Source organism: Xiphophorus maculatus, chromosome 3, assembly GCF_002775205.1.
Source record: "Xiphophorus maculatus strain JP 163 A chromosome 3, X_maculatus-5.0-male, whole genome shotgun sequence".
Classification (NCBI taxonomy): Eukaryota; Metazoa; Chordata; class Actinopteri; order Cyprinodontiformes; family Poeciliidae; genus Xiphophorus; species Xiphophorus maculatus.
Genome location: NC_036445.1, coordinates 29,382,402 through 29,409,212, shown reverse-complemented (window position 1 = coordinate 29,409,212; position 26,811 = coordinate 29,382,402). Strand labels below are relative to the sequence as shown.

The window sequence follows — 26,811 nt, the reverse complement described above, 5'->3', positions numbered from 1 at the left end:
ACATTTTACGTTGTGTAGATCCACGCAGATATTAAAATAATCTGCGCACAGAGACACTGACTGACTTCAGATTGTTTTCTTCACAGTGCTTCTTTGGGTGACTCTACATGCCTGTAACTCTGCACTATGGAGCAGACTGATGATGAAGAATGATTAGATGAAGATGAAGAAGAAGCCAGGCCTTCAGCATGTACTGAAGACTTTTTAAAGATGGCCGCAGGAGCCTAATTCTTCGTTAATATTCCCCTCCCGCCGTCTTCTACGACCCTCTGCCCGATCCACCAACTAAACAGCTGCCTGTCTCTGAAATCCAGGCGAAATCCACTCCACTTGTGGTTACAGACCACCATCACCGCCCCTTACTGACTGTAATGAGCCTCCTCAGTTCTCCTGTAGGCCTGCTAGAGTGTAGAGAAGGTTTACCGTAGGTTGTGTGTATATATGCAGTGTAAACTGGAGTCTCTGTATCAGTGTCTTTGCTTGGCTCTCTGTTGTATCTAAACTTCCAGTTAGGCCCACACAGAGCGCGAGTGTGACAGACTGAGCGCGTGCAGAAGAGAGAAAGAGAGACGGCACGCGCTGTAGGTGAGCAAGAGAGGACCTGTGAAGTCTGTCCTTCGCTCACAATGAGTCCCACTTTCTTTTTCTTTTCTTTGTTTGTTTGTTTTGTTGTTGTTGTTTTTTTTTTTTTGTAAACTTGATAGACTGTTTGTTTTATATATCGTGCTGGAACGGACACATCGCGTAACATTATGCTACTATGCATATGCTCCCGGATCCGTACTTAGACTTTGTGACGAGCGACCCTCTCCCTCCGTCTGTTCCTATGTGTTTTATTTTGAAATATCAGAAAGTAAGAGCACAGGAAGTGCTGCTGTGCTCGAGCTTCTCACACAACACACACTTTAGTCTTTCCAGGTATTTCGAGAACTGTGTAGGTTTTTTTTAAAGTGCACCTAAGCTCATTGAGCAATTCCATGTAGTCCAGAACGTTCGCTTCCGAACAAAGTTGTGGTGAAATAATAATAATGAAAATAATAATAATAATAATAGAAGATGTTTATTTAAATGTCGCCGGATATCAAGCATGCGGACCAGATTCTTTTATTTCGGACTAAAAAGTGAGGCGCACAGAAACGCCTCGCGCTCTCTTTTAACTTGTTTAATGAAATGCTGCATGTAGTCGTTGGGTACACGGGCGTGTAAACTTAACACGACGCGTTTGCATGTGACTTAAGCGCATGTGTGTTTTTTTTACTATAAGTTCATAGATACTCAAACTGCCAGCGGAACGGCGGGCTGTCGGTCAAACAACGAGCGCGTCCCGGCGGATGCGCGCGGGAGGATTCGCTCGGATTTCTCGCCTCGCTCGGCTTCGCTCGGCTTCGTTCGGCTTCGTTCCGCGTTCCGGAGGAGAGAGTCTGGAGTCTGAGCGGGATCCGCCTGAAGCCGCCCCGTGAATGTAACCGAGCATCGAGGAGCTTTGAATGTTCAGAAAAATGCTAAAGAAGAAGACCAACAGAGAATCCGAACTACTGCAACGATGCTGTCACAATGTGTCGCTTTTACTGTTTGTTTTTATATATATAAATATACACGGAGAAGCTTTTCTTATAAAAGGAAAAAGAAAAGAAATGCGTCAGGTGTAATATTTCTGTCAAATACAAATTAGCGAATTGTGACCAAGTGCCAAATAAAAACAAAACAGTATTGTATAAATTTATACTATAGAATGGTTATATGTTGAACAAAATGTTTGTAATTGTTGAATTTTGTAGGTTTTGTAAGGTATCCTGTATTTTAGTGACTGACGTTTTGAAACGCAGGATTCTCTCTTATTTTTTGTTCTTTTTTTGGTCAATTAAAAGGCAAGAATTAAATCCATGGCGTACTGCGTGCACGTATTCATGTGGTGTGTGTGTGTGTGGTTCATTTTTGTTTCCTTAAATTGTGATTCTGTCTTACGTTGGACGGAAAAAGCCCAAGCATCTCTGTTAAAATGTCAGACTTTTATAATGTAAAAAAAAAATTAGACTGAGATCATTTACTAGAAAAGGAGAAGAACTACAAAACCTCAAGGCTTAGATTAAAAATAAATACTTTTTTCTTGTAAAAACAAAATTTTAAAGCCTCCATAAGTGACTTAATCCTCAACATTTAGATTTTGTTGCAACCAAACGGAGACACACAGAGTTCTGCGTATAAAACTATATTTAATGATTCATGAATAAGACTGTACATCATGGTGCCAAAGACAGAATGATACAGAAGTTGACACGCAATATCATTTTCAGTATGGTTAAAAATAGAGGAAAGTAAAGCTCTGAACTGAAATCTCAGAAAGTTGTATAAACCTCTTCAGTTTGGAGCAAATATAAATAATGTTGGAAAGAACCCAGAAAAAAAGCACTATACTGCTATCATGTCATTTTAAAATTCTCAGACAACATCTATTTGCAACTCACATGCAAACTTTTGACACCAAAAAAAAAAGAATTCAGAGTAAAAAGAAAACAAGGAAAAACATAGGAACTACTTTCTAGAGGCATTGTGTAGAGCTGTAAACATAGAACCATGAATAATGCTATGCTAGATCATACAATACACCAACCTGCACAACTTTTGGCCGAGTCAGGAAGCAGACGAGGCGCTAGCAGCAGACCTCATTGGTGTTTAGTGTTCATCCTGTGGAACCTCAGCAAACCAGCATGTTGCTTTATGTGGATCTGGAATATTATCAGCTCCAACGGAATAAAAAAAACTGTTCAGAAAGCGACCAGGCTGCCTTCCTAAGACTGCCGCGTGGCGTTCAGGGAACCCTGCTTGGTGCCATTCTTAACGGTTACTTGAGATGCTTGTGAGTGTCTACCCAGTTCTGTTGCCTCACTCAGCAGGCATCTTCTCTGTCCGTATAAAGTAATGACTGAATCCGGCGCTGAGGCTGACGGAGGTCATATTTCTGACAGGGTGACGTGAAACGAGTCGGCTGAGCTCTCCAAGGCGAGGATGAAGGTGTCCTCGTTGGAGTAGTGCTGGATGATGTTGTTGTCCATGTTCACCAGGACCCTGTGGTTCATAAAAACAGGGAATGCTGTTAAAAACAGAAGAGACTAAAGAATACAGAGCCAGGGTTATAGCTAATACCTTACTTCCTGGTTATGCCGTTATATATATATATTGACTTTATCAAAATGTTTTTGCCCAGCTTGGAATTAATTTAAAAACCTTACATAATATGGTAGCCATTCAGTTTTTAATCCTCACACAAAACAAGATATGTCCACACAAGTCCACATTTTTAGGACAAATTAGCAAAATGCATGCTAACATGCATACGTAATCATGTAGCGGCTGTTAGAAACACAGGTGTAATGGTGTGCTACATTTGTACTCTGAAGTCAGAATTTCCAAGTCCCAAGTCACATAATCCAAGTAAAAACCCCAGAAGTTGAAATTCTGACTTGGAGAGCTAACATCCAATATGGCTGCCAAATAAATGGCAGTGATAGCTGCAGTAAAAACCTATTTATTTGCCCTTCCCTCACTTTGTATATTATAAACTCAGTATTATAATTTTTTCCATGACACACACACACATCTCTAATGAACATGTTGCTACAGTACATAGGCATGTAAGATACAGAGGAAGTCATTGCTACGGATTTGTGTTGCTAACTGTAGTTAGCACAACAATTAGCAAACTGCAGATTTTGGGATATCAAGTAATAGCTTTCATTTTGTTGATCAAATTACATCATTTAGCAAAAAGACAAGGAATAAAATAACTAACTGTTACTTTTAATTTCAATTTGCCATTTATCCAAATATGACTTAAAAAGTTACAACTTCAAGTTCTGAATGTTAGCATACGTAGACACGTTGTCGTTTCTAGCACTTTAATAATAAAGACTGCTGTGGTGTTCTGTTAGTTTGACTTCACTTTGTAAACACCAGTTTTCCTACAAATTACAATAGAAATGTCCTAAATTATGTAGTTTCATTGAAATATTAGTAATACCCAAGGCATAAGCTTACGGATCCAACTTTCATCCTACACAACTACATTAATACTTTTGGATATTATGCTGCGATAGCCCTTTATTATGCTGTTACATCATGTTAATGCACCTTTATTGACCATTTTTAGCAACATTTTAGTTTGTTGCATACTTGAAATCACACTTTCATTTACATTCTCCACTACAATGGCAATCATTTGTTTGTATAAGCACAGCAATTATGTTTTCCTCAATGTTATATTAATTCTTTTGGTGGAAGAAAAGCAACCTTTCGAAACCTTAAGTGTATATTATTTTGCATTAGTATGCGTTTTGCTTTCAAAGCGAAAGCTGGGACTTCCTTCCCTGTGGTTATCCACATCATCAGTCGGACGTCTTGTGTCTGTGAGCTTTCTCACCCTTTTTTGCTTTTCTGATAAACTTTGGCGATCTTCTCAACAGGCAATGTGTATTTCTCAGAAATCTGTGAAGATAAAGTAAAAAAATTAAAAAATGTGAAAAGTATTCCAGGTCCAGACGAAGCCTTCCACATTTCAACCATTGAACATCAGAAGGCCGATCACTCACCGCCTCCATCAGCGCGCCGAGGGTTGGGGCGTGCAGCATTAAGGCATCAAACACCTCATCACACTCCTTCCTCACATACAGCAGAACTAGAACAGCATGAGCAAAGCATAACATTTTAAAAATGGAATAAACTATAATCGATATTTGGAAACAAAAACAAGAATCTGACTGGGATTAGAAAAATTCACCTCTCCGTTCAGGCTCCACTCTGGACTTCTTGGGCTGCGGTGGGCAGATCTCTTCCTGACTTGACATGGTCTTCTTAGGCAGCCCTCTGATGGACACATGAACAGACGTTAACACTTGATTTGACAATCAATCATTTGGAACTCAGACAAATGTTTTGTTTCCAAAGTCTCTCCTGTCGCGCCACGTTTCAGGACAACGCATCTTAACCGTCGGAACACAAACCCTCTGTGTCGTACTGAGCTGCAGCAGGCAGGACTTCTAACAGAACCAGAGATGCTCACCTCTCCACAAGAACCTCATCAGTGCTGACGGCAAACACCTGCAGGAAGCGTCAGAAAGAAGTGAGAGGCGCTCGGCCGGACGGAGGCGGCGAGCGTCACGGCGGATGTGTCAGCAAGCCGACTGGATCCTCACCTGCCCCGCTCTCTGCAGGTTCCCGAAGTGGACATCAGGGATGAACAGGACCGGCTGGGAGTCCAGGTCCAGTATGCTTTTGAACAGCGTGCTTTCAGCCCTCCTGATGGGGGAGCTCGGCCCCAAGCTGCTGTTCTTTCCTAATTAAGAGAGAGAGCTCAGCATCTGTTTTTAAGCAAACTCTTAAAGGGGCGGGAATGTGTTTTTCAGACACATTGAACAAGTAACTGTTACCTTCAGTTGTTATAAAAATGCTATGTGACTTAAAACATTTTTGACTTTGTAATTTAACTCCTTGAAATTGGGTCTCTGTCTCTTTAAAAATTCTTGTTCAGTCTTTCTTAAACTCTGCCTTGAGGAAGTGGTCACATGGTCCCTCTATTCACCCTTAGATATTTTTTTACCAGCATTGCACTGAGAAGCGTCCAATGCTGAAGGATCATCAACTCATATTTAAGAGAAAAACAGTTTCTTTCAACAGTGAAGATGGTTTACGTTGCACATTTGTAACCCTTTAGCAATGCTGATCATAAAACCTGCCAGGTTCAGACCGTGGCGTCACATTCCTGTTTCTGTCTACAATGAGCTCAGCAGATTCACAGTTCCAACAGGTGTTTGCTAATTGCTGCTGACTAGTCTGAAGGATCTGAGTGGAGGAATCCTGGGGAAGTGCTGCTCTGAGGCAGAAGCTCAGAGGAGGAGCTGCACCGCCTTCGAGACGCCGTTCACCGTTTCGCACAGCTGAATGGTTGCCGTGGAGATTAAAGGATTTCTCAAACATGCAGGAAAGAATCGAAGCATGTTTTTGATGAGGGGATAAAATTACAACATGACGTAAAGCTCAAAAAAGTCGGTTTATAGGTAATACTGCCCCTTTAAAGTATAGTTCAAACATTTGCTTCCATACAAGAAAATGTTTGCTAATATCATTTTACATCAAATTAGCTTAAGTTGGACATTTTAATGTGTAGAATGGACAAATCAACATGCATCACCTTTTATCCTCCTCCTTAGTTGCTTCTTCTCCTCATCGCGCAGCTTCCTCTCAGCTCCCTGCAGTGGGGGGACGGGGAGGAGGGGGACAGAGGGGACACGGCAATTAAAAGAACCGATCCACCCGGGTCCAGTCAGCCACGCTGAGCAGACGGCTCCCGTTGCCTTTGACCTTCCCTCACCTTGTCACAGAAGACCTTGATCTGAGCGAAGGCCCTGTGGACGGGCCGGCTGCTGCAGCTGTTGTAGCTGTAGGTGTCGATCTGGATGATCAGAGGCATGCCCTTCACTCCCTTCTGAGACGAGAAGTCTGTGCTCAGACAGTTGACAGAGATAAAGACCTGGAGGACGGAAAGACAGAAGGAAAAAAAACTACGTCAGACTTTAAACCACGATCAGACCGTTGAGCTGCTGCTGAAGGTGGACAGGTGAAGTGCAGTGACACTTGAAGTATTTTCTTGTAAAACTCCTCATAGTACAGGAAGAGTTCTGATAAATTAAAGAGAGATGATATTTTTTCCTGTTTTGGCTTCAATCCATGATCCTCCTTCTTGCATGTAAAGCCCTTAATCACCTCCATCATACAATCAGAGATGTGATTGTATGTTCCTAACAGAGCACTTTGCTCTCATACTGCCGGTTTATGCTGGTTCCTAGAGCTTCTAAAGGTAGAATGGGAGACGGATCCTTTAGTTCTCTGACTCCCAGTTTTAGTCCATGAGGCAGAGACCCGGTCTACTTTTACAACCGGGCTTAAAACCTTCCTTTTTTGATAAAGCTTATAGACGTATGCTGCTATAGACTGAAGGAAAGACTGACCACTTTTCCTCATTATGCTACATTCTCCTACTACTCTCCAATTTTGCATATTTCAGCCTTCAACCTGATGTTTTCTCTGCAACATAATTCCAGTGGTGATTGTGCGGCCTGAGTCAGAACTGTGTTTATTTAAACTAGATCATCTGAAAAGATGATCTTGACACTTCCCGATGTTTATGATGGACATACCTGATTACTGTCACAACTGCTCCCGAGTAAACCCAGATCCCTATCACAGCCTCTACTTTCAGGCCTAAACAACAGCTCTACAGATGTTCACAGCTGTTGTTTAAAAGCAGGTTACACTGATAGAAGGACGGAGAGATGAACATCTCTCACACTGGGGTGAAGGACACAAGACCCTGGTTGATAAGATGTTTGTTTTAGGTAGACTTCTATTTTGAAAGTACTTACCCCTCTCTGTTAAGATCAACTTCCTGAAGGTAAGACTGATGAACTGCACAACCTAATGGCTTCACCTATTCGTCCACCTCGGGGACCCAAAGGAACCTGCCAAAACTGGAGCCAATTTGGTGATTTTGCAGCCCTCAGATATTTACACCAGGAACGCATGTGACCTGTGTTCATGTTTTATAATACAACCACCAGTATGTGGCTTTTATTTGACTTCCCTATTTTGTCTGCAACACATCAGCTGATGATCTTCACTCGACTTTTTTCAGGAATGACTCAGAAACTGCAGCTCAATCAAGATCCTTCCAGTTATGCCCCCTGGTGCTCATTCTGGGTGTAGCAGCTCATCATGCAAACCCAGATGATTTGCTGGCCTTGATGCCTGTCAAAATACATTCAGATCAGATCGTTCCTTCTGGGCTCTTTCCTCAGGGAGTAACGCTGTTCCTCTGTAAACCGAGTTAACATGGGAAGCAGTATGTAGACTGTTTTTCTTCTTCTTCGAACGTTGCGTTTAAGTTTTAAGGGGGATTTTCTTTTTAACCGTTCTTTATCGTGGTGAGATGACTGAGAACCGGTTCTCAATTCCCACGTCGTCAATGCCACCTCAGCAAAACGAGAAGCCCTGGTTCTGCAATCACCACAACGGCGGTCTCGCTCCCATCAAGAATGTACCAAAGACTCCTCTCTTCTAAGAATGCCTCATCTGACCAACCTTTACCACATCTGACTCACACCTGCAACTCCTTACATGTTGGCCTTAAAGCCTGCCAACATGTGCCATCACAGTCTTAGTCCTCCCTTAAGTACCGCTTCCCCACACTTGATCAGATAAAAACCACCTGGTTGGCAATGCCATGGCACTTTGAGCTCTCTCGGTAAACACCTCTCTGTTTATTGTTGGTGTGCAGGTAAAAAGAAAAGGAAAGTGAGAAGAAATCCAGGGTCCGTGTCTGGACATGTTGGGGAGCCAGCAGGATGAGTGGGATGTGACAGGAGTTTCTTTCTTCCTCCCAAAGAAGGAAAGAAAGAAAGAAACATTCATCTGTTCCACCGGTGTAGGGACTGTGTAGGCTGCTTGGGTCGCTCCCTCTTAATAAAGTTATTCTGCCAAGTACAGAGAAGGGGGGGCATGGGGGGAAACACGTTTCCGTGACCGCTAGTCTATCACAGTTGTTCCCCGTGACTGCGCTAACACCCTTCCCTTGAATTTAAAAGGTAACGCAGCAGACGGCTAGGTGCCGTTGTACAATCCACAGACCGCCTCCAATTTAAAAAGTGTGAAGTTTTGACAGTTGCTAGGTGAGTGTTAACATAACCCCCAACATGTGAAGACTTCTGCAATGCCATTAGAGAAGCAGCTGTTGCTAACCATCATTAAGCTAACGTGGCTGCCGGCCTTCCAGAGTGAATGTTCCAGAACGTTCCCTGCAGCATTGTTTGGAGAAACTGCTAAAAGCCCCAAGAAGTCATATTGGTTTAAGATGAGGTCCCAGAGTAGCCAATCTGACAGCTACCATAAACTACATTATAGTGGTAGAGTTCATGAGTTTAGGATTTATCAGTCTTACGAATAAAATCTAAAAAAAGCAAAGTCAGTTTGAAGGATGAGGCAGATCCCTTATTACAGTCATATCATCCAGAAAGTTTACACATCGCTGCACTTTTTCCATATTTTGTTACGTTTTGCTACATTATTCCAAATTGTATCTAATTAATTTCACTATTCAAAATTCTACACTCAAATGCCCTATTACGGTAAGGCAGAAAAAAAAAAGGTTTTTGAGTGTTTTGCAGATTTATTAATAATAGAAAACCAAGACATGACATTTAGCCTTTGCTTAATAATTTGTTGATCCACCGAGGCAGCAATTGCAACCTCATGTTTCTTTGAGTGGGATGCCAAACGCTTGGCACACCCATAGTCAGGCAGATTCCACCATTTTATTTTTCTTGCAGTTCTTAAGCTCCATCGTGTTATTGCAGACCAAATCAAATTCCTGAGGCTGTCTCCCACTACCGCCTCCAAACTGACCTGAAGAGAATCTGAAAACTGCGGCGGTCTGCGGTCCAGCAGCAGGTGCAGTCGTTACATGTGTGAGAACCTTGTTTTGGTTGGGGGCTTTTCTCAAGTCGTGAAGCAAGAACAGTCTGTTCACGTAAACTTCTAATGATTTTTTAAAAATATCAAAGTCTTGTAATGTGTACACGGCTTACATCGGACTTAACGAAATAGAAGAGAGCGGTAAAGCGTGTGTGAAAGGTTGATTGTGAGGTGTGTGTGAGCATCGACAGGTTTGATGACTGGAAAGAAAAATGTTCCACGAGAAGCTAGAAAGTTTGTATTCTCTGGTCAAATTAGAGCAAAGCCACAAACCTGGCACATCAGCAGGAGAATTACTATAATAGAATGGCTGAAAACAACAACAACATTTTTTTTAAAACGATATCAAGGTCTAGTCAAAACCCAGATCTCAAATTGTGTCTGGATTTGAAAAGAGTTGTGAAGAACCAAATGTCTTCAAACTTCCACATGATGAAGCAATGTTGTAAATAAACTAGTTCCAAAAATTCAACAGCTAAGCAAACAACTAAAGAGAGAAATTATTGTTAGAATTGGGTTTTTAACCGATACCCTGCTGGCAGTTATAGAAACAAAGTTATATTTTCTTTATAAAAGCAGAGGGTTTTTTGTTTTTTCTGTCAGTCATCGACAAATAAATCGGTTGTCCTCTTGTGAGTCTGTGAGTGATTTAGTGTACAGTGATGACAGAAGGTCACAGTGTCATTAAGTGAAGTGGAACAGTTCACAGAGCCATTCAACAAGCCCCACTTCTCATAAATCTCACATTTTGGGGAGGTGGAGGGAGGCGTAAAGAAAAAGCCTTAATTTCAAAGACTTCAAATAAAATCGACATGTTGGTTCAACTTCTAAAACTCAAACCACACCCTAAAAGAAAAAAGAACAATCACAGAGCGGCCCCGGCAGAGTACAGTGTAAACACTCCTCCACGCGGCTGTCTCACAAATTTAGCTACATGGAGGAACATATTCTCATGGCTGATGCCAAATCGCATAAACCAAACACAAACACCTGTAGATTTTTCCGGTAAAACGGGATGGGCGGCTCGAGCAAACAGGTCGGCGGAGACGGATAACGGTTACGTGAGCTCCCACCGCGGCTCAGCGATCACTTTCCCACTGCGCCGCGTCAACAGCGTCGTGCCCCAACCTGCAGAGGTGAGGGCTGATTCCTCTGAAAGCCTAAAGCGCAAATGGGCCTCCTACGCAGCTCCGCCGATTCCCACCTCCACCGACCCGAGCCATTTTGCAGTTCCTCCGCCAGCGCCACATGAGCCGCTGCCAGCATCAGTGGGGGGGTGTGTGTGTGTGTGGGGGTGTGTGTGTTTGTGTCCGACTGCAGGAGGGTTGCTGTGTTTGTGTGAGGGCGCTCAAATGCCCTCGTAAAAAGCAGAAAGTTGAAGAGGACGCCGTGAAGCGGCAGTTCGCCGCTCCGCCGGCCACAAAGCAAACACAAACATGCTGCTGGAAGACCCGCTAGCAATGAGGATGGAGCGGCTTGTTGCCAGGCAACAACAGACTGTGACAAATAAAAATAAAAAAAAAAACAGATTCGTGCCAAATAATGATCCCAAAAACCTACATCAGAAATCAGCAATGTTTGTAAAGTGAAATCTGAAGATGAAGCAACTGCAGCAGATTTACACAGACAAGGTCTAGTCAAAACCCAGGGAAGGATGGGCATGGCAGGGCTGTGGAAAAACAAAGACAAATAATGTTGATCTAATGTGTTAAAAATTCAAAGACTTCATTTTGAGTAGAAAGATTAAAAACGCAAGCATACAGAAGTAGAAGCACTAAAGTCCTAGGATGTTAGTTACTGATATAATAATGACATTTACTGGCAGTGGCACTGAGTAATAACACGGGTGAAATAAATGCTTTGAGCAACTGGAAATTAATTTTGCTCCAATTGCCACAGCAAAGCGTTTAAAAGATAAATCATAAGCTAAAAGACGTCAAAATGCATGTTTTAATTATTTAATATTATTCAAAAAATAAGGAATAAAAAAAATACAAAAGATGGGCGTGCTGTGGTGGCGTAGGGGATAGCGCGACCCGCATTTGGAGGCCTTGAGTCCTCGACGGGGCCGTCGCAGGTTCGATTCCCGGACCCGGCGACTTTTGCCGCATGTCTTCCTCCTCTCCTTCCCCCTTTCTTGTCAGCCTACTTTAATATAAGGGACACTAGAGCCCATAAATGACCCCTGGAGGGGAGAAAAATAAATAAATACAAAGATGAAATCACTAACAGAGCACTAACTCATTCCATCCTAACACAGTCGTCATGGTGAATTTCACAGCCTTCATCGCAATAAAGAAAGTGAGACCACATCCAAAGCGACACACGGTGGCCACACCTGGAACACACCTGGAACACACCGCTTCAATGGTTCACACAACGGGAAAGTCAAAAGAAATCAGCCAAGTCTTCAGGAAGAGAATTGATGAGCAGCACTAGTCTGATGCATCCTGGGAACAATTTACCGATGCTTGAAGGAGCCGCGTTCAAACATTACACGCAGCACAGGAAGGACACGGATTCTGTCTTCCAGAGATGAACGGGTTCTGGTCCAAAGTGTGCAAATCTACCCCAAAATAAAAGTCAAAACTTTGTGTAACCTTCAGCATCCACAGTGAAACGTTTTCTGCAGCAGCACAGGCAGAAAGGCCGCTCAGCAACGAAGAAGCCATTACTCCAAAGAAACAGAAAAAAAAAAAACACATCACAGTTTGTAAATTAACACAGGAAGGTTTGAGCCAAATCCATGTTATTCAACAGCAATGCTAGAAAATACTGATTTTGAAGACATTAATAAATAAATCTCTGACATACCCTTTTTTCATTATTGTGGCATTTAGCAAATATAAATAATTCTGGTAATTCTAACCGATTTAAAACAAGAGAAGTTTAGTCTAGTGAGGAAAAAAAAACTGTGTGTGTGTTTGTGGGGGCGGGGTGTGTGTGTGTGTCTTGTTATTCAGGGTATCTAAACTTCTGGTTTCAGCTGTACCTCACAGTAATTTTTTTTTCAGCTATAATATAAATTTTAAAAAATGCTGATAATTAAACTATCCTGTCTCAGATGGAACCACTTGAGCAATCATGTTCACCGAGCAGTAGAGGAACGCGGTACAGTGAACACATGAGGGGAGCGCTGCAGCGGAAACCTGCCGAAAACCCAGCAGAGCGCAGTGAAGGCGTGTGGCAAACAGTAAATATTTACAGTCAAACCTGCAAAGCCGCAATTACCAGTCTGCGTTTCTGTACAGCCGTTTAAAGCGTGACGCTCGGACATCGAGTGCGAGAGGACGGGGTCACTGCTGCTGGCCGCAGACTGCCTGCGAATACGGCTTCTGTCTTCATCCAAGTGAAACTATTCATTTTATTTTATTTTATTTTTTTGCTTTTACATGCTCAACAATAAGCTCAACGTGGAATAGTTTAATGAATGGAAGTGAAAATGGATCCGTAATTCATGCGAGATCTGACAGACGGACATATTGGACTGCGTGTCGTCGCGGCAATCGGCCGGGTTCTGAAAACCTCAAATCCCAGCATGCCTCTGCTGCTGTCGGCTCTTTACCTTGGCTTCTTCGCTCACGTCCCAGGTGAAAGACACGGCGTTGTAGGCGATTTCCTCCACGTTCCCAATGGTGCTGAAGCTCTCCTTGTAGTCGGCTGGATGCAAAGACAGAAAACACAAGAGAACCGTTTCAGACAGGGTGGAGCTCCGGGGCAGACGTCCATCTGTCATCATTTTTAATATGTCAATGCAATCTCAAAATCACAACGAGGGGAATATATTCTAAAATAACTTTAAAGTCGAAAAAGATTAGGATTTAAAACCTTATTTTTGGGATGTTGTATCCAAAAACCTGTACTAGACACTAGGGATGCAATAATGGACAAATTTGAGTCAATACCAATATACAATATTAATATTGCTGTTATGACCGATAACGGAGATATATCTTGATATTTATATATATATATATATATATATATATATATATATATATATATAGAGAGAGAGAGAGAGAGAGAGAGAGAGAGAGATTTACACATGTACACAAACACAGAGAGATATAGTTACATTTAGATATCGATATATTTTCCTACCCTTTCAACACTGTAAAATCACCAACACACTGACACTGCTGCAGTTAAACACGCCACAGTCACATGACCAAACAAACACCAAATGACCAATCCCCGAAAACCAAACAGCAACTGGATGGAAATTAATATCAGTTGATGATATCAAACTTTTTTTTCTTTACTTACCAGACCAAGACCAGCCATGTTAGCGACAGAGAATAGTTAAGGAGGAGAAAATCCTGTTTTACAGCTCGTTTAAAGTTAAACTAATTAACTGGAATATTTCAAATAGTTTTGTGGGTCAATGGGAAGATTAAGTCATACAGTACTATAATGTCAACACTTCATTCCATCAATGAAACAATATGGTGGTGACATCATGGATTCAACTGTAGTTTCAAAGAAGAAGAAACCCAGAACCTTGCACAACTGCCCTTCCTCCTAACATAGAGGGCAAATTTGGCATTTAAACTCTGCACTTCTGCCACTTTTTTTTTATCTGTATATCTCCATATACTTATATATAAACATATACATTCTCAGTTGTAAAACTTTTTACGCTATATGTCTAGTTATTGTACATCTATTTATTAATTGTTCAGGATAATTTTAGTTAGACTGTGTCTTTTATTGTTACTCAATGTTAGTAACGCCCTGTCTTGTATCACTGTGGGATAGTGAGAAACGTCATTTCAATTCCCTTGTATGTCTGGACATGTAAGAGGAATTGACAATAAAGCTGATTGATTGATTGAGTATTTCCCGGATCCCTTTTTTATTTTTCAAAATTCCACACATCACAAACAAGTTGTTTCACCTGAAACTTTCAATTTCACCAGTTCGACAGACAAAATAATCCAAATATATCGGGACTTAATATTTTTGTACAGTAAAGTATGAAGTTTATTAATCTATTTGAATAAACGAACCTTCTGAACTTTCCTAAACTATGCGGGTCATTTAGCAGTCCGCCGAAACAATCTGCCGTGTTTATGAGTTCAACAACTTTTCCCCCTCCTCTTATCCCCTTATTTTACACGCAGATTCTCTGAGTAAATCAACATCTGATGCGCAAATATTTTCGCTTCTTAATCCGACTTCCAACTAAGAAAAAAAAAGAATAAAAAATCATCCCAGCACACCCCGGTCACGCATTCACTTCCACTCTCGTACCCACTGTGCAGCAAGTCCATGCCAGCAGCGTTAGTGGCGTGAACTTGCCCCGCACAGAAACAGCCACTAGTGGATGACAGATCTGGTTCATTCCTGAGCTTTTGGGCCGCAGGTTGAGGCCTGCCTCTTGAATGATCATACAGGATATGGCCGCAATCCAGGCCTGCACTCATTTCTCCGTAACGTCTATGCAAATCGAAGCCCCACTGGCTGTCTGTTCACATGACTCCTGTGAGAATCGAACATCAACTGTTATTCAAATCTGATCCGGTTTTACAGCACAGCAGGTGGAGGGATTCTCTGTCAGGTGTGCCGCCTGCTCCCACCTTGTTTTTCTTGTAGAGTAGGGGGGGGAAGTTAGCAGTTCCTGAGAGTAACAGCTAATGCTAATTTGTGTAAAACAATAAAATAAAATTATATATACATACTGTATATATATATATATATATATATATAAAAAAAAAAAATCCTCTTACCAATATCCAGTACCCTTTGCTTTGCAGTATGTTGTCTGGAATGCCAGTACTTCCAGTTCTTGAGCTGGTCGTCTCTGGACTTGTCTTCCCCAAACACCACCATGATCACACTCTGCGTGACCAAACACAGTCACGCAGCGTTACGAGGGCCGAGCGCGTCAAGCTCTTAGCCGGGACTCTGAGGATCCCTCACCTGCACCACGGTGTCCCGCTGCAGGTCGGAGCCTCTCAGAGAGGCGCGCCGCTCGCCGCTGGACGCCGGGCCCCTGGGCTGACAGTGGGCCGACCTGTAGCCGCTGTCGGACAGAGACAAGGCGTAGAACTGGCCACGGTTCAGGTAGGCCATGGGGCCTTCCCCTTGGCGCGGCCGCAGAGACATGTTGGCCTCCAGGCTGTAGGTGAAGCAGTCACTGCAAGACATCGAGTTGTCAAATCCTTAAACTGTCATGTCATAATATGCCCACAAGTTTTCATGCAAAGAACAGGTCAAGGCAGTGAACATGTGGAAAGGTTTTTACTAATAATTCAAATCATGTGGTTTGTATTCCATTCTAAGGCTGGAGCTGACGATTAGTTTAGCAATCGGTTATTCTATCAATTATTCTCACGATTAATCGGGAGGAAAAAAAAAAGCATTCTGCAGATTTTTCATTTAACCACTCAGGCCTTTTTATACAGTGTTAGAAAACCACCGATAGATGTAAATAAACAATTCAATTCCTTTTCTAAAAATGAGAAAATAAAGATTTTATTGCCTAAAATGCAACAACAGCATTCCGTTAGTGACGCCTGGGTCGTTTGTAGCAAAGGATGAAAATCTGCAGCTAAAACACTAAGATAAAGAGATAACTTCTAAAACATTACTACTAAGGGCTGCAACTAACTAGAAATTTAGTCATCTATTATTATAATTAATTAATTTGATTTTAAAAATTGACACATTCGGCAGATTTTTCATTTAGCCACTTAAGTCTTTTTCAGACAACATTAAAAAGACACAAATAAACAAATAATTCGATTCACTTTTTGAATCAAATTATTCAAAATTTGATTTTGAATACATGCAATAATGCAGCTTTTCTTTAATGAGTGCTTGATCATTTGTAGCAAAGGATGAACTTGCAGCTAAAAACATCTTTCTAACATCAACAAGTGAAAAGCTCAGGCCTGAACATCAACACAGTGAAGAGCTGATCTGGTGTTTATGGTTTGGATGAACAGATTTTAATTTTGACAGCAAAAGGTGGTTAATAGGAGAATTTATTTTAAACAGAATTTGAAGCTAAAGCTCCCACTTGAGGAGAACAGTAACTTTTTTTTTTACAGTGAAAGGGTTTTTTGTAGCTCTTAAATGTAGAATGCGAATATTTTTTGCACAATTTTAACTTGAATACTGCTCTGACTCTGCTGCTCTTTCAGCAAATTATCCTTTTTTTGAGTCTGCATTTTCCAGGTAACAATGAATCGATTACGATTATGTCATCACGATTAACCCTTTCATCCCCTCTCCACTCCCCGGCGGTGGCAGCATCATGCTGCAGCGGCACTTTTCTCCAGTGGAGACGGGGGAAGCTAGTCAGAACTGATTATTGGAGATGAAAACAGGAAATCACTGGAAATAAAGAAAAGGAAAAAAAAAAAACCTGTTGGATTCTCTGGACGACTGGAGACCAACCAGTCAGAGCGAACAGAAAACCATTCTCATCTCTGAAAAAGAAATACGCAAAGTCGCTCACTAAAACTTTTATTTTACCACTATTTGATATACGCCTGCAAATTTAGTTTCCCAATTTTTTATTTTTTTTTACCTCTTTACTGACATTTCTAAAACTCTTCCAACAATGAAGGACGTGAAAAGGCTTTCTACCCATTTGTTCCTTGAAAAAAAATGGAATTCATTTCATTTGCCTTTGGGATTAATAACGTAAATTTGAATTTGAATTTGAAAAGATAAAAACAGTTACAGATCGCGGGTGATCCAGCGGTTCCCTCGGCTCTAGAACAAACACTGTTTGTAGATTTAAGCAGTCCAACCTGTTTAGGAAGCAAAGAATATTAGAAACCTTGTACTGGATGAGGTTTTCTTTCACGTCCTGAAACCAAACTGGAAATGATACTGACAGTAAATCGGTCAAAATAAGCAATTAATTAATTAATTCATCTCGTAATGAATTATAATTAGCTCGATCATTTCCATTGTGAGGATGAATATTTTCTGAAGGGAAATTTTGTTTGCAGAGACTTCATAATTCCTTTTATTCATGGTTTCACTTGTGTTTTTAATTCACATTTTATTTATTGTTTTTGGTTGTCATGTTTCATTTTGGATATTTAAAAAATATATCTTCCAGTTCCAGTGTTTAGTGTTCTTTACAAAATGGAAGTTTGAGAAACTAAACTTGCATTATTGTGTCGCTAATGTATTACTTGAAACGGTCTCAAAAAAAAAAAAAACAATATTATCGTTTATCGCAATAATTTCTGGGGCATTTACCACCCAGTAATTGTTGTCATGGTGACAGGCCTTTCTGACAGGTTGATTAATTTAAGCCTTTAGTACCAGAAGGTTTTGTATGATCACAAAGTCTTACACTGGTAGTTGATGGAGGGACGCGTCGACTCGTGAAGATCGACTTCTGTGATAAATCTGTAACAAACAAAAAAAACAAGTGTGTTTTGAAAAAAAACAAAAAGTAGAGCAGAAGTCAGGGAACACGGAACTCGTATGCAGGAAGCGGCACCTGACCTCTTCCCCCAGCCGTTCCTCATACGTGCTGTCCGGAGGGCTGCTCTGCTCGTCCCTTTGGTACCCAGAGAGCGATAAGTCGTAGCAGCTCCGCTCGTAAAGCATCCTCAGCTGCTCTCTGGGTTCCTCCGGGTGAGAGCTTAAAACCGGAGTGGACGCCTGGCTCTCCGTTTTCACCAGGGCGAGAGGCGCACAGCCGCCGCCTCTGCCGTCTCCTCCTCTGGTATCCGAGGCAACGGCGGCAGCGGCACGCTTGGAGCCGTGATGTTCCGCCGCGGAGCCGTTCAGGGAGAGGTTCACCGGCATGGATCTCAGGGCCTGGCTGTGGTGATCCAGGACGTCCGGGCCGCCGTAGGCGCTGGAGGGGTCCGGGGGCGGGACACCGCCGGACGAGCGCTTTCTCTCTCTAGGAACCTGAACGGATTTAAGGCAACGGAAAGATAAGAACTAAAACCTGAAATCATTACCAAGCCCCACACAGGACAGAAGGGGGGAAAAAAAGACGTATGCTGCATATCTAAAGCCATTCTTGTTAAAATGACAGATTATTGTGATATTAAAAAAAAAAAGTAAGAGATCATTTCTGACCTTTTTTCACTTCACTTTCACTTCTAGTCACCACACTGTTACCAGCCCAGCGACTTTTAGGCTACATTTAGCAACACTCCAGACAAAGACAAAATAAAATTTGATAGCGGTCTAAATCGGAATCAGCAGGTCAGGCTTTCGGTAAAGAAAACTGCAATCGGTGAAAGCCCAATCAATTGTGCTGAGAATTAATCACCACACACACAGTAAATAGGAGTGCATACACACCTGCCACATTTAAAATACCTCTGATGACAACAAAAAAACATCTGACTGTTCTAGTTCAATTTTAATGACAAATTAAAGGGACTGCATTGTCAAATACAAAATAGTCTGGAGAAAAGTGATAAACATACTACATCAAATCAGGCTTTGCAGTTGTTTGTTTTTCTTCAGCTGTAAAACCCCCTTTGGTTGGGTTTATTTTTTTATAAGTAATTGAGTTTCTGTGTGGATGAAAGGCCAAAAAGCATAAAAAATGTATTTGTTTTTTGAAGATATCTGTCTACATGTGGTCTATGCCCCAGAGTGTGAACATTTATGCAGACACCTTGTTTTAGTGTTTTATTTTGCTCTCAGGATTTCAGTTTGTTTCTCCTGTTGGTTCCTGCAGGTTGTAGTTAACATTAAAAGAGAAAAGAAAAGAAAGAAATAATATATATTTGTATGTTTACCTAACAGTCATGTTTTTTGGACTGTGGGAGGAAGACTGTTAGGTAAATTGGTCTCTCCAAATTCTCCCTAGGTAAGAGTGTGTGTGCATGGTTGTGTGTCCTATATGTCTCTGTGTTGCTCTGCGACAGACCGGCGACCTGTCCAGGGTGACCCCGTCTCTCGCCTGGAACGTTAGCTGGAGATAGGCACCAGCAACCCCCCTGAACCCGCTAGGGACAAGGGTGTTAAGAATATGGATGGATGGATGGAAATAATGTATGTATATACAGATAGAAAGGAATCATTTTGGTCACAACTGTTTTGAGATGCCAACCTGGCGTTTTAACAGGATGTGTCTAGATTTTTTATATTCCATACTCTTGCTAAATTAGAGTATGGATTTTTGGTACAATTTGTGTAGCAAAAATCCATGACCTCCAAATAATAATAATAATAATAAAAGAGTCTCCACCATCTGAGGCTTGGGTCGCTGCTGTAGTTTGATAGTTTCAGTCATTATTTAACATTTGAGATATGAAACACTCCCAATGTCAAAATAAAACAGAAAGCACACAAGAATTTAAATGGAAACTCTGTAAATTGATCAGAATTTATGTGTTGTGTAAAAGTTACCCATTACTTTACACATGGACAGCACATAAGGTTAAATCGCTCAGGGATTTTCAAAATAAAACACGGGACAAGTCCGGAAAGATGCAGTCACATAATATTGAAACAAGAATTCTGAAAGATTTACCCGTCAATGTTTGACATTCAGCCTTTCACCAACTTTAGACTTTAGAAGTGTTGTCCATGTGTAAGACAAGCGTGAACTCTTCTTTAGCGTTTAGATTTCTGGCACATTTATTCAGGAATCTAGCTAGTTGTGCAACTGAAGCAATCTCTGGAGCAAACAAGACATTTTTGATACTACACAAACGTCCATTAGTGGAGATCATGAATTCCCAGTAGATGGGATACTAAAGTAACTTCTCCCAATTGGATCTTGCAAAATCTTTGCACTCTCTCTGTCAAAAGTACATCTTTTTCATCCCTTGAATGTCAATTAATTATCAAAAATGCACTTTTTCGCCCCCCCATTATTTCGCGTGCAAAGCCTCTGACCTTGTAGTAGTCATACAGCAGCCCCAGAGCTGCCACGCTGTCCTCATCTCCATTGATGCTCATCATGGCCTTGGTGGCGGCGATCAGCGGGTTTTCCAGGTAGTTCTTCCACGCCTCATCCTCACTGCTGAACACTCTGCGGGGGGCCACCGACATTTCATTTGGCACCACCACCACCAGCCGTTTGCTGTCGAGGCGATGGGAAAGTGGGAAGAGACGGAGAGCGTTGGGTGTCAGATCAAAGTCAATCTGTCAACACAGGACAACAGTCTGTGGAGCCAGCAGCATTGCCTCAGGCTGTTTCTCACCAGACTCCTGTCTGTTTGGGTGAACAGGTTTCATTTCAGATGGGCTAAGAACACAAACTATGAATGTAAATCATATTTTTTGTCACACACACACATACAATACTCAAAAGATAACCATAAAACATCTTCATTTGAGAATATGCTATCATTTAGAATCAGAAACAGCTGTAGCAACCAACACATCTTCTAGTATGTTTATGTTGCGCTTAAACATTAAGCCAGGTTCTAGTTGTGCTTAATTATCTAAATATTGATGGGGTTTTGTTAGTACTACGCATGAATTTCAAACCAGCGTGTAAAAAAAAAAGAGAGAAGTAACATTAATGGCTTTGTCTTACCTATCCAGGTCCATGTTGCACTCTGTAGTAATTTCTTTGGACTGGCGCCAGAAACCGGCCTTTCGAGTTGGATCGGGTCACTCTGTTTGGGGCTCTTCAAACTTCGGCAGCCTGGGCCCCTGAGGCTGTCTCTGAGGAGGCTCTCGATGAAAACAGCCAACAGAAGAGTAGGTAATCTTACCAGCTACACCGTGGTCCAATGTCCATCTTACTACTGTCAAGTTAAAAAAACAACAAAACATCAAACTGACTTCATTAAGAAGAAACTTGAGTATAACTGGACAGGGTTTATATTTAGTTGCGAGGGATAAAGGTGTTCAATGCAAAAGAGGCAGGACGAATGAGGAAAAGGGGGCGGCTTTGCTGATTGGTCAAACGACTCCACACAGGTGGTGCATTCTTGTTCCTATTGGTGGATTCACAGACGAGAGGGTGGACTTAAAAGGACAGGGAAGCGATGTGGACTGCACGTTTATTATTTATATGGCTCAGGGAAATAACTTAAAAAACAATAGAAACCTGCTGGTTTACAGGGAATACGTTTTAATTCTGGATTAATTCCCTCCGTTGAGGGATTTGTACTAATTTTATTTTTGTATAACTTTGGGTGTGTTGGTGCAAATAACATCAAATAGCATTGTTGCATTGTCTGCAGTATTTTTTATGTATTCTAAATATTCTTGTGTATTCTGTATACACAAGAATATACACAAAATAAAACATGTGTATATTCTTGTCCCCATTAGGGACAACAATGAAACTAAAAAAGGGTGGATATATGAAAACCTTCATGTCTTTCACTGCAAATTGAGATATAATTTCCATAAAAGAATAAAAGGTTCTGAAACCGTACTGTTGCCGTAACATTGCATATATATTTACAAATTATACAGACAAGAGGGCAGAGGATGGTGAGGGGACCTGAGAAGATCCCTGGTCCCTAGGATCTGTTCCAGAGCCACTGCATGAACATGGCTCTGAACATTTATTTGAAACACTGCCGTCTACAGCTTTCTGCCACAAGCTGCGAAAATGCTAAACTGTTAGAGTTTATGTCCTTTTACTGTTCTTTCCATGACCTTACTTGTTTTATATATTAGATTTGTCCTTTTATCTGCTTTTGTTTTCAATTGTCTATCTATTTTTATAAATCCCAGAGACTCTGTCTCGTTTTGTGGTATATTTCTGCTATTTCACGTGCAATGAAATGACAAGAAGAATTACATTCGCTTTAAATGTCTTCATACGAATCTCAAACATGCTACTAGTGTAAACTGATGAGTCAATTCTTCAAATAACGTTGATCCTGTAAAGTGAGTTTTTAAGCTGTATCCTGACATCTAGTGGCGAGCATTTAATCTTACACGATTAGGTCGGACGTGTTTATATATATGAGCTGAGAAAATGTTGTTATTTTGTAAACTTTAAACTGTAAAATAAAAAAAAATTCACTATATCCATATCAGTACAAAACTGAAACCTGAAAACTCGATTTTCTTTCCAGCGTTTAGGAACGACCCTGAAGGCAGCACGGTGGACGGATTGGGCATGCGCATTAGAGCATTTTGTATGCAAACCGTTCGAAATCGACGGATGCTTCAGAGGAAGCTGGCGTTTGTTAAATTTCATTTTTGTGGCTGTTGTGAATAATAACATTTTTGTGATTGGTAAGCCATTTACAGATGCTGTGTTTACGTAAGTTAACAACCGACATTTAGCATCTTCTGTACATTTCTACGTTTTACTCCTGCTAGTATGAAATTGCAACCGGCTGATAAAATGTGTTTGTTCGAGCTAGTTTAAAATGACATTAGGGTTTCATTCATGTCCATCTTGTGTATATTTACCAAAATGTGATATCCGTTTTCCACCGTCTCTGTCAGTGTTATCGTTTATAACTGCACTTAACTCAACGCTTGCAATGAGCGGTTAAGCTACAATGCTAGCCTTACGTCACTCCGTCCACGGCACGTAGTGTACAGGCTTAGAAATACTGCTGTGTTGTTTGGACTGCTGATAGTAAAATTATATACATGTATCGTTTCCCCTCTGAAGCAGGGCCACTAAAACTGACCCAGTTCCGGTAAATTTATAGACGTCTGCTGTTTAATTTTCTTTGGGGAAATTTCCAAGTTAATTGCTTTTTTGCTTGTGACCTAAAAAGAGTCAATTAACCCAGTTTTGAGAGATATTTCACACTTAATGTTGCTCTGAACATTTTAAAACACATCAACATTATTGGACGTTTTTTTATTTTTATTTTTTAAATGGATTTCCTGCTTTCATAGTTTGTTTTGTCACCACCTTCTCCATCCATCCATCCATCCTCCCTCACACACTGACATTTTCTGCCTCCTGTCTGATTCCTTCAGGTGTAACATCAGATATGGCCCGTGGGCACCAGAAGTTTCAGTCCCAGCAGAAAAATGCCAAAAAGCAGGCGGAAATAAAGAAGAGCAAAGGTCATGACCAGAAGGCAGCAGCCAAAGCTGCCTTGGTGTACACCTGCAGTGTATGCCGGGTATGTAAATTATATGCATCAATCTGGGCACAGGCTATGCTTTTGTGTTTAAATTGCTTTTAAAAAGAGAACAGGAGAGTCTCAGTTATTAAAAATGCACTCCCTGCTAAGCATTTCCCAAACCATCGATGGTTTACAGAAGTGTTTGTACCCGCGTCATGTTGCATCACAAGCTGTATTGAATTGGGATTTCACACGACGGACAGTCGTCACACGGTAGTGCAAATTTTAAAAGTGGGAGAAATATGGTAAATGGTTTTGAAAAATCTGAAAAGTGTGGCTTGTATGTGTTCAACCCACGTTCTTCTTCTTTTGATTTTATTGACTGTTGGCAAACTAATTTAAGTGCATTACTGCCTCCACCAGACTCGAAGGTTGACTTGGAGAATAGACAGAAAGATGGAGAAGAAGAAAACAAGCAAAATTTCAAATGAAACATTTCAGCAGATTTTACTGTGTCCTGCATCATCAGACGGAATTCCTCTCATCAGATCTGGTGCCTATGAATGTTCAATTTGGAAAGAATTAAGGCTGCGATAATTGACTATTTTACTTAGCGATTAATCTATTCTGGCGATTGATTGGGTACAAAAAATTGTCCAATCCTGCAGAGTTTTCATTAAATCCTTTTTATACAACATTAAAAAAGCAAACAAACAAATCAATTCTCTTTTTCAAATGAGTTTTTTATTTTATTTTTTTTGCCTAAATGCAATAACATTTCATTTTAGCGTGTGCTTGATCATTTGTTGCAAAGCATGCAGCTAACAAAATAATCATAACATCTACAGGAAAAATTCAGTCCTTTCTGTCTGACAGAACATCCATACAGTGTGCAACTGCTCTGTTGCTTATTTTTGGACTAACCAATTAGTAATTGGATAGCAAAAGGTGCATAGTAGAGGTTTTTTTTGTTTGGTTTTGTTTGGCTTTTTTTGTGTTACAGAATTGAGGAGGTTTAGGCAGAAAATTTTTTACTGCCGATGGTTATTTTTTTTATGTCTAGAATGCAAAATGTATAGATTTTTGTACAGTTTTGGTTTAATTACTGCTCTGAGCGTGTTGTTCTTTCAGCAACTAACCTTTTTTTTGAGTCTGTATGCTCCCATTAACGATTTATCGATTTCTAAATTAGTTGACTATTATTCCAATAATTGATTCATCGATGATTATTCGGACTAATCGTTTGAGCCCTAGAAAGAACCTTTAAACATCCTTCTTTATTTTAAAAAAATAAATAGCATGTATTTCTAGTCCGAAGCTTTAAATCAGCACCTAAAATGTGAAAATAATAATTGCCTGTTTTGAATTTTAATTTGAAGTGGAAACTGGGTAGACTGTGGTATTTCTTTCCTTATTGTGACAACAATCTAACCAAACAAAATAAAAGCGTCACTCCAACAATGCTGAGTCATGTTGACGTTTTCAACTTGACTTCCTGCCTGTTTGGTTTGATTATTCATTATATGATTTGGAAAAAAATAACTTTTCTTTTTTTTTTCATTTCCTTGTTACTGTATGCATTTGACACAGTCCTCTTGTTTGTAGGAAGAATCTTTTCTGTACTTGCAGTTGTTAACTTCTATTTTCATATCCCAATTTCTCTTCTTTATTCTATTTTTTTTATCAGACACAAATGCCCGACCCTAAAACCTTCAAGCAGCACTTCGAAAGCAAACATCCAAAGTCTCCGATGCCTCCTGAGTTACTCAGCGTGGAGGCGTAACACACCCACCTCCACTAATGAGACAGCTGAAGCTGATTCTGGACAGGCTCTGTCTCCATTTTGGACACAAAACATTGAGTGTTTCGGAAGAAATATCTGTTTCTCCAGCTGATTTGTCTGTCTTTGAGTGTTTTATGCAGAGATGGTATGTACCTACTGGTTCATCTCATTTTTCTTTTTTTTTTTCCACCCCAATGTTATTTATTTTTTTGCTTTGCCCTAACCTGCCAAAATTTGATCCAGGCCCATTACCGAAGGACAGAAGATGCACAACCGACCGGTACTCCCCCCTCGCCTCACTTCTAAAAAGTCTTGCATGTCGAATTGTAAACATTATTTAATCATTTCCAATGCTAACGTTACAAGAGCAGCTCGTCTGTGTGCTTTGTGACTACGGCACCGTCTCAGGTCTCCCATTGCTGCAGAGCAGGCTGTAAAGCAATGAGCCGGTGGTAGTGGCTCCGCTCGGTCAATCTGTCCTCCACGTTTCAATCCAGCGATTTCTGCAAAAATATTTAAGTTCATAATGTGTTTGGAAAGATAAATGTCAAAACGGTGGTTTGTTCCTTTTTACTTCCAAGCTGCACTGATATCGTTCCTGCCTGGAAAGACTCAACAGAGCCTAGCATGCTGGTTATTTTTGTCGATACGAAGAATATGTTGAAGACACTGCGCTACACGGGTACTGAAATTCCTCCATCTTCTCCTCGGATTTTCATGAATTGTACATAGTTTACTTCCTGTGAAAGGTAAACAGAGGAGAGTGAAAGTTTATTTGCAGTAAACTCTATCCAGAGGAAAATTCTTTGACCTCATGAAGTATCTCTTACTTAAACTTAGTTTGAAGTGAGTATAGATGATGGTAATGGGCTACTCTAGTTCCCAGAGGTTACCATGGTAAAACATTTGTGACATACGTGTGCACAGCTGTAGCTTTGATAACAATGTAGTTTATCACTGTAGAGTTTTCCAGTGTAAACGATCTTAACAGTCAAATTTCTGACATTCTTAAGTGCAAGTCTTTGTTCTCCAATCACGGTTGAGGTAAAGTGTCCCGACTCTGAACCTGCATTAAAAGTCTGAATTGCATTACACTGTAAGTCAGCTTTGGTTATTTTTGTATAAACTTCCTATCATGACCAACTAACAGATGTAATTTATTGAAAGGAACAGTTTTTCCCAACAGGTTTGGACCTTCTGGTATTGAACCACTGAACATCGTATCACTGTGCTCTAAGTCTGGACTGACAACCAGCCATGTTTTTACTTTTGTAATAATCATATCTTGTCAGCGTAATGTAATGTTTAGTCTTTTAATAAAGGTCTTTTATATCAGATCTTCAGTGTTTGTTTTTAGCATTCTTGCATATATAAGCAGAAATGTCCCATGATACATTTTTCATGGGACATTTTTACATTTACTTTTGATAAATTGGAATATTAGAATAAAGTTTATTTTGTTGACTTGAATTACTAAATGAAACATTTATGAAATACACTCAGACTGATGCTGTATGGGGCTTAATGCTAATAAACACATTTAATATTAGAATAGCT

At 40.6% G+C, this 26,811-nt stretch overlaps 3 protein-coding genes across 4 annotated transcripts in view; 2 read left to right on the top strand and 1 right to left on the bottom strand.

Moving 5' to 3' along the window:
* The window catches only part of LOC102223298 (neurocalcin-delta A), a 69,602-nt gene extending 67,718 nt beyond the window's left edge, over nucleotides 1-1,884 (top strand). Inside the window, exon 4 of the mRNA XM_023330498.1 lies at nucleotides 87-1,884. The gene's annotated coding sequence lies outside the window, so the exon portion shown is untranslated. The remainder of the gene's footprint in view (nucleotides 1-86) is intronic.
* On the bottom strand, nucleotides 681-21,328 carry LOC102229417 (grainyhead-like protein 2 homolog). The gene is made up of 15 exons (XM_014470403.2): nucleotides 21,008-21,328; nucleotides 20,362-20,548; nucleotides 17,995-18,408; nucleotides 17,840-17,895; nucleotides 15,442-15,658; nucleotides 15,249-15,360; nucleotides 13,085-13,179; nucleotides 6,365-6,523; nucleotides 6,185-6,242; nucleotides 5,190-5,329; nucleotides 5,057-5,094; nucleotides 4,775-4,860; nucleotides 4,587-4,672; nucleotides 4,418-4,482; nucleotides 681-3,066 (listed from the first exon to the last, which is right to left on the bottom strand). The coding sequence occupies exons 1-15, from the start codon at nucleotides 21,019-21,021 to the stop codon at nucleotides 2,952-2,954; spliced, it is 1,842 nt and encodes a 613-aa protein (XP_014325889.2). The 5' UTR covers nucleotides 21,022-21,328; the 3' UTR covers nucleotides 681-2,951.
* A 1,241-nt stretch (nucleotides 21,329-22,569) lies between these two features.
* Nucleotides 22,570-26,591, top strand: LOC102223041 (zinc finger protein 706). 2 transcript variants are annotated; one of them, XM_005803462.3, is made up of 3 exons: nucleotides 22,570-22,674; nucleotides 23,380-23,528; nucleotides 25,159-26,591. In XM_005803462.3, exons 2-3 carry the CDS (start codon nucleotides 23,394-23,396, stop codon nucleotides 25,252-25,254), a joined length of 231 nt encoding a protein of 76 aa, XP_005803519.1. In that variant the 5' UTR covers nucleotides 22,570-22,674; nucleotides 23,380-23,393; the 3' UTR covers nucleotides 25,255-26,591. The 2 variants fall into 2 exon arrangements, with proteins under 2 accessions (XP_005803519.1, XP_023186111.1); XM_023330343.1 differs by having other exon boundaries at nucleotides 22,570-22,702.
* The last annotated feature ends 220 nt before the right edge of the window (nucleotides 26,592-26,811 follow it).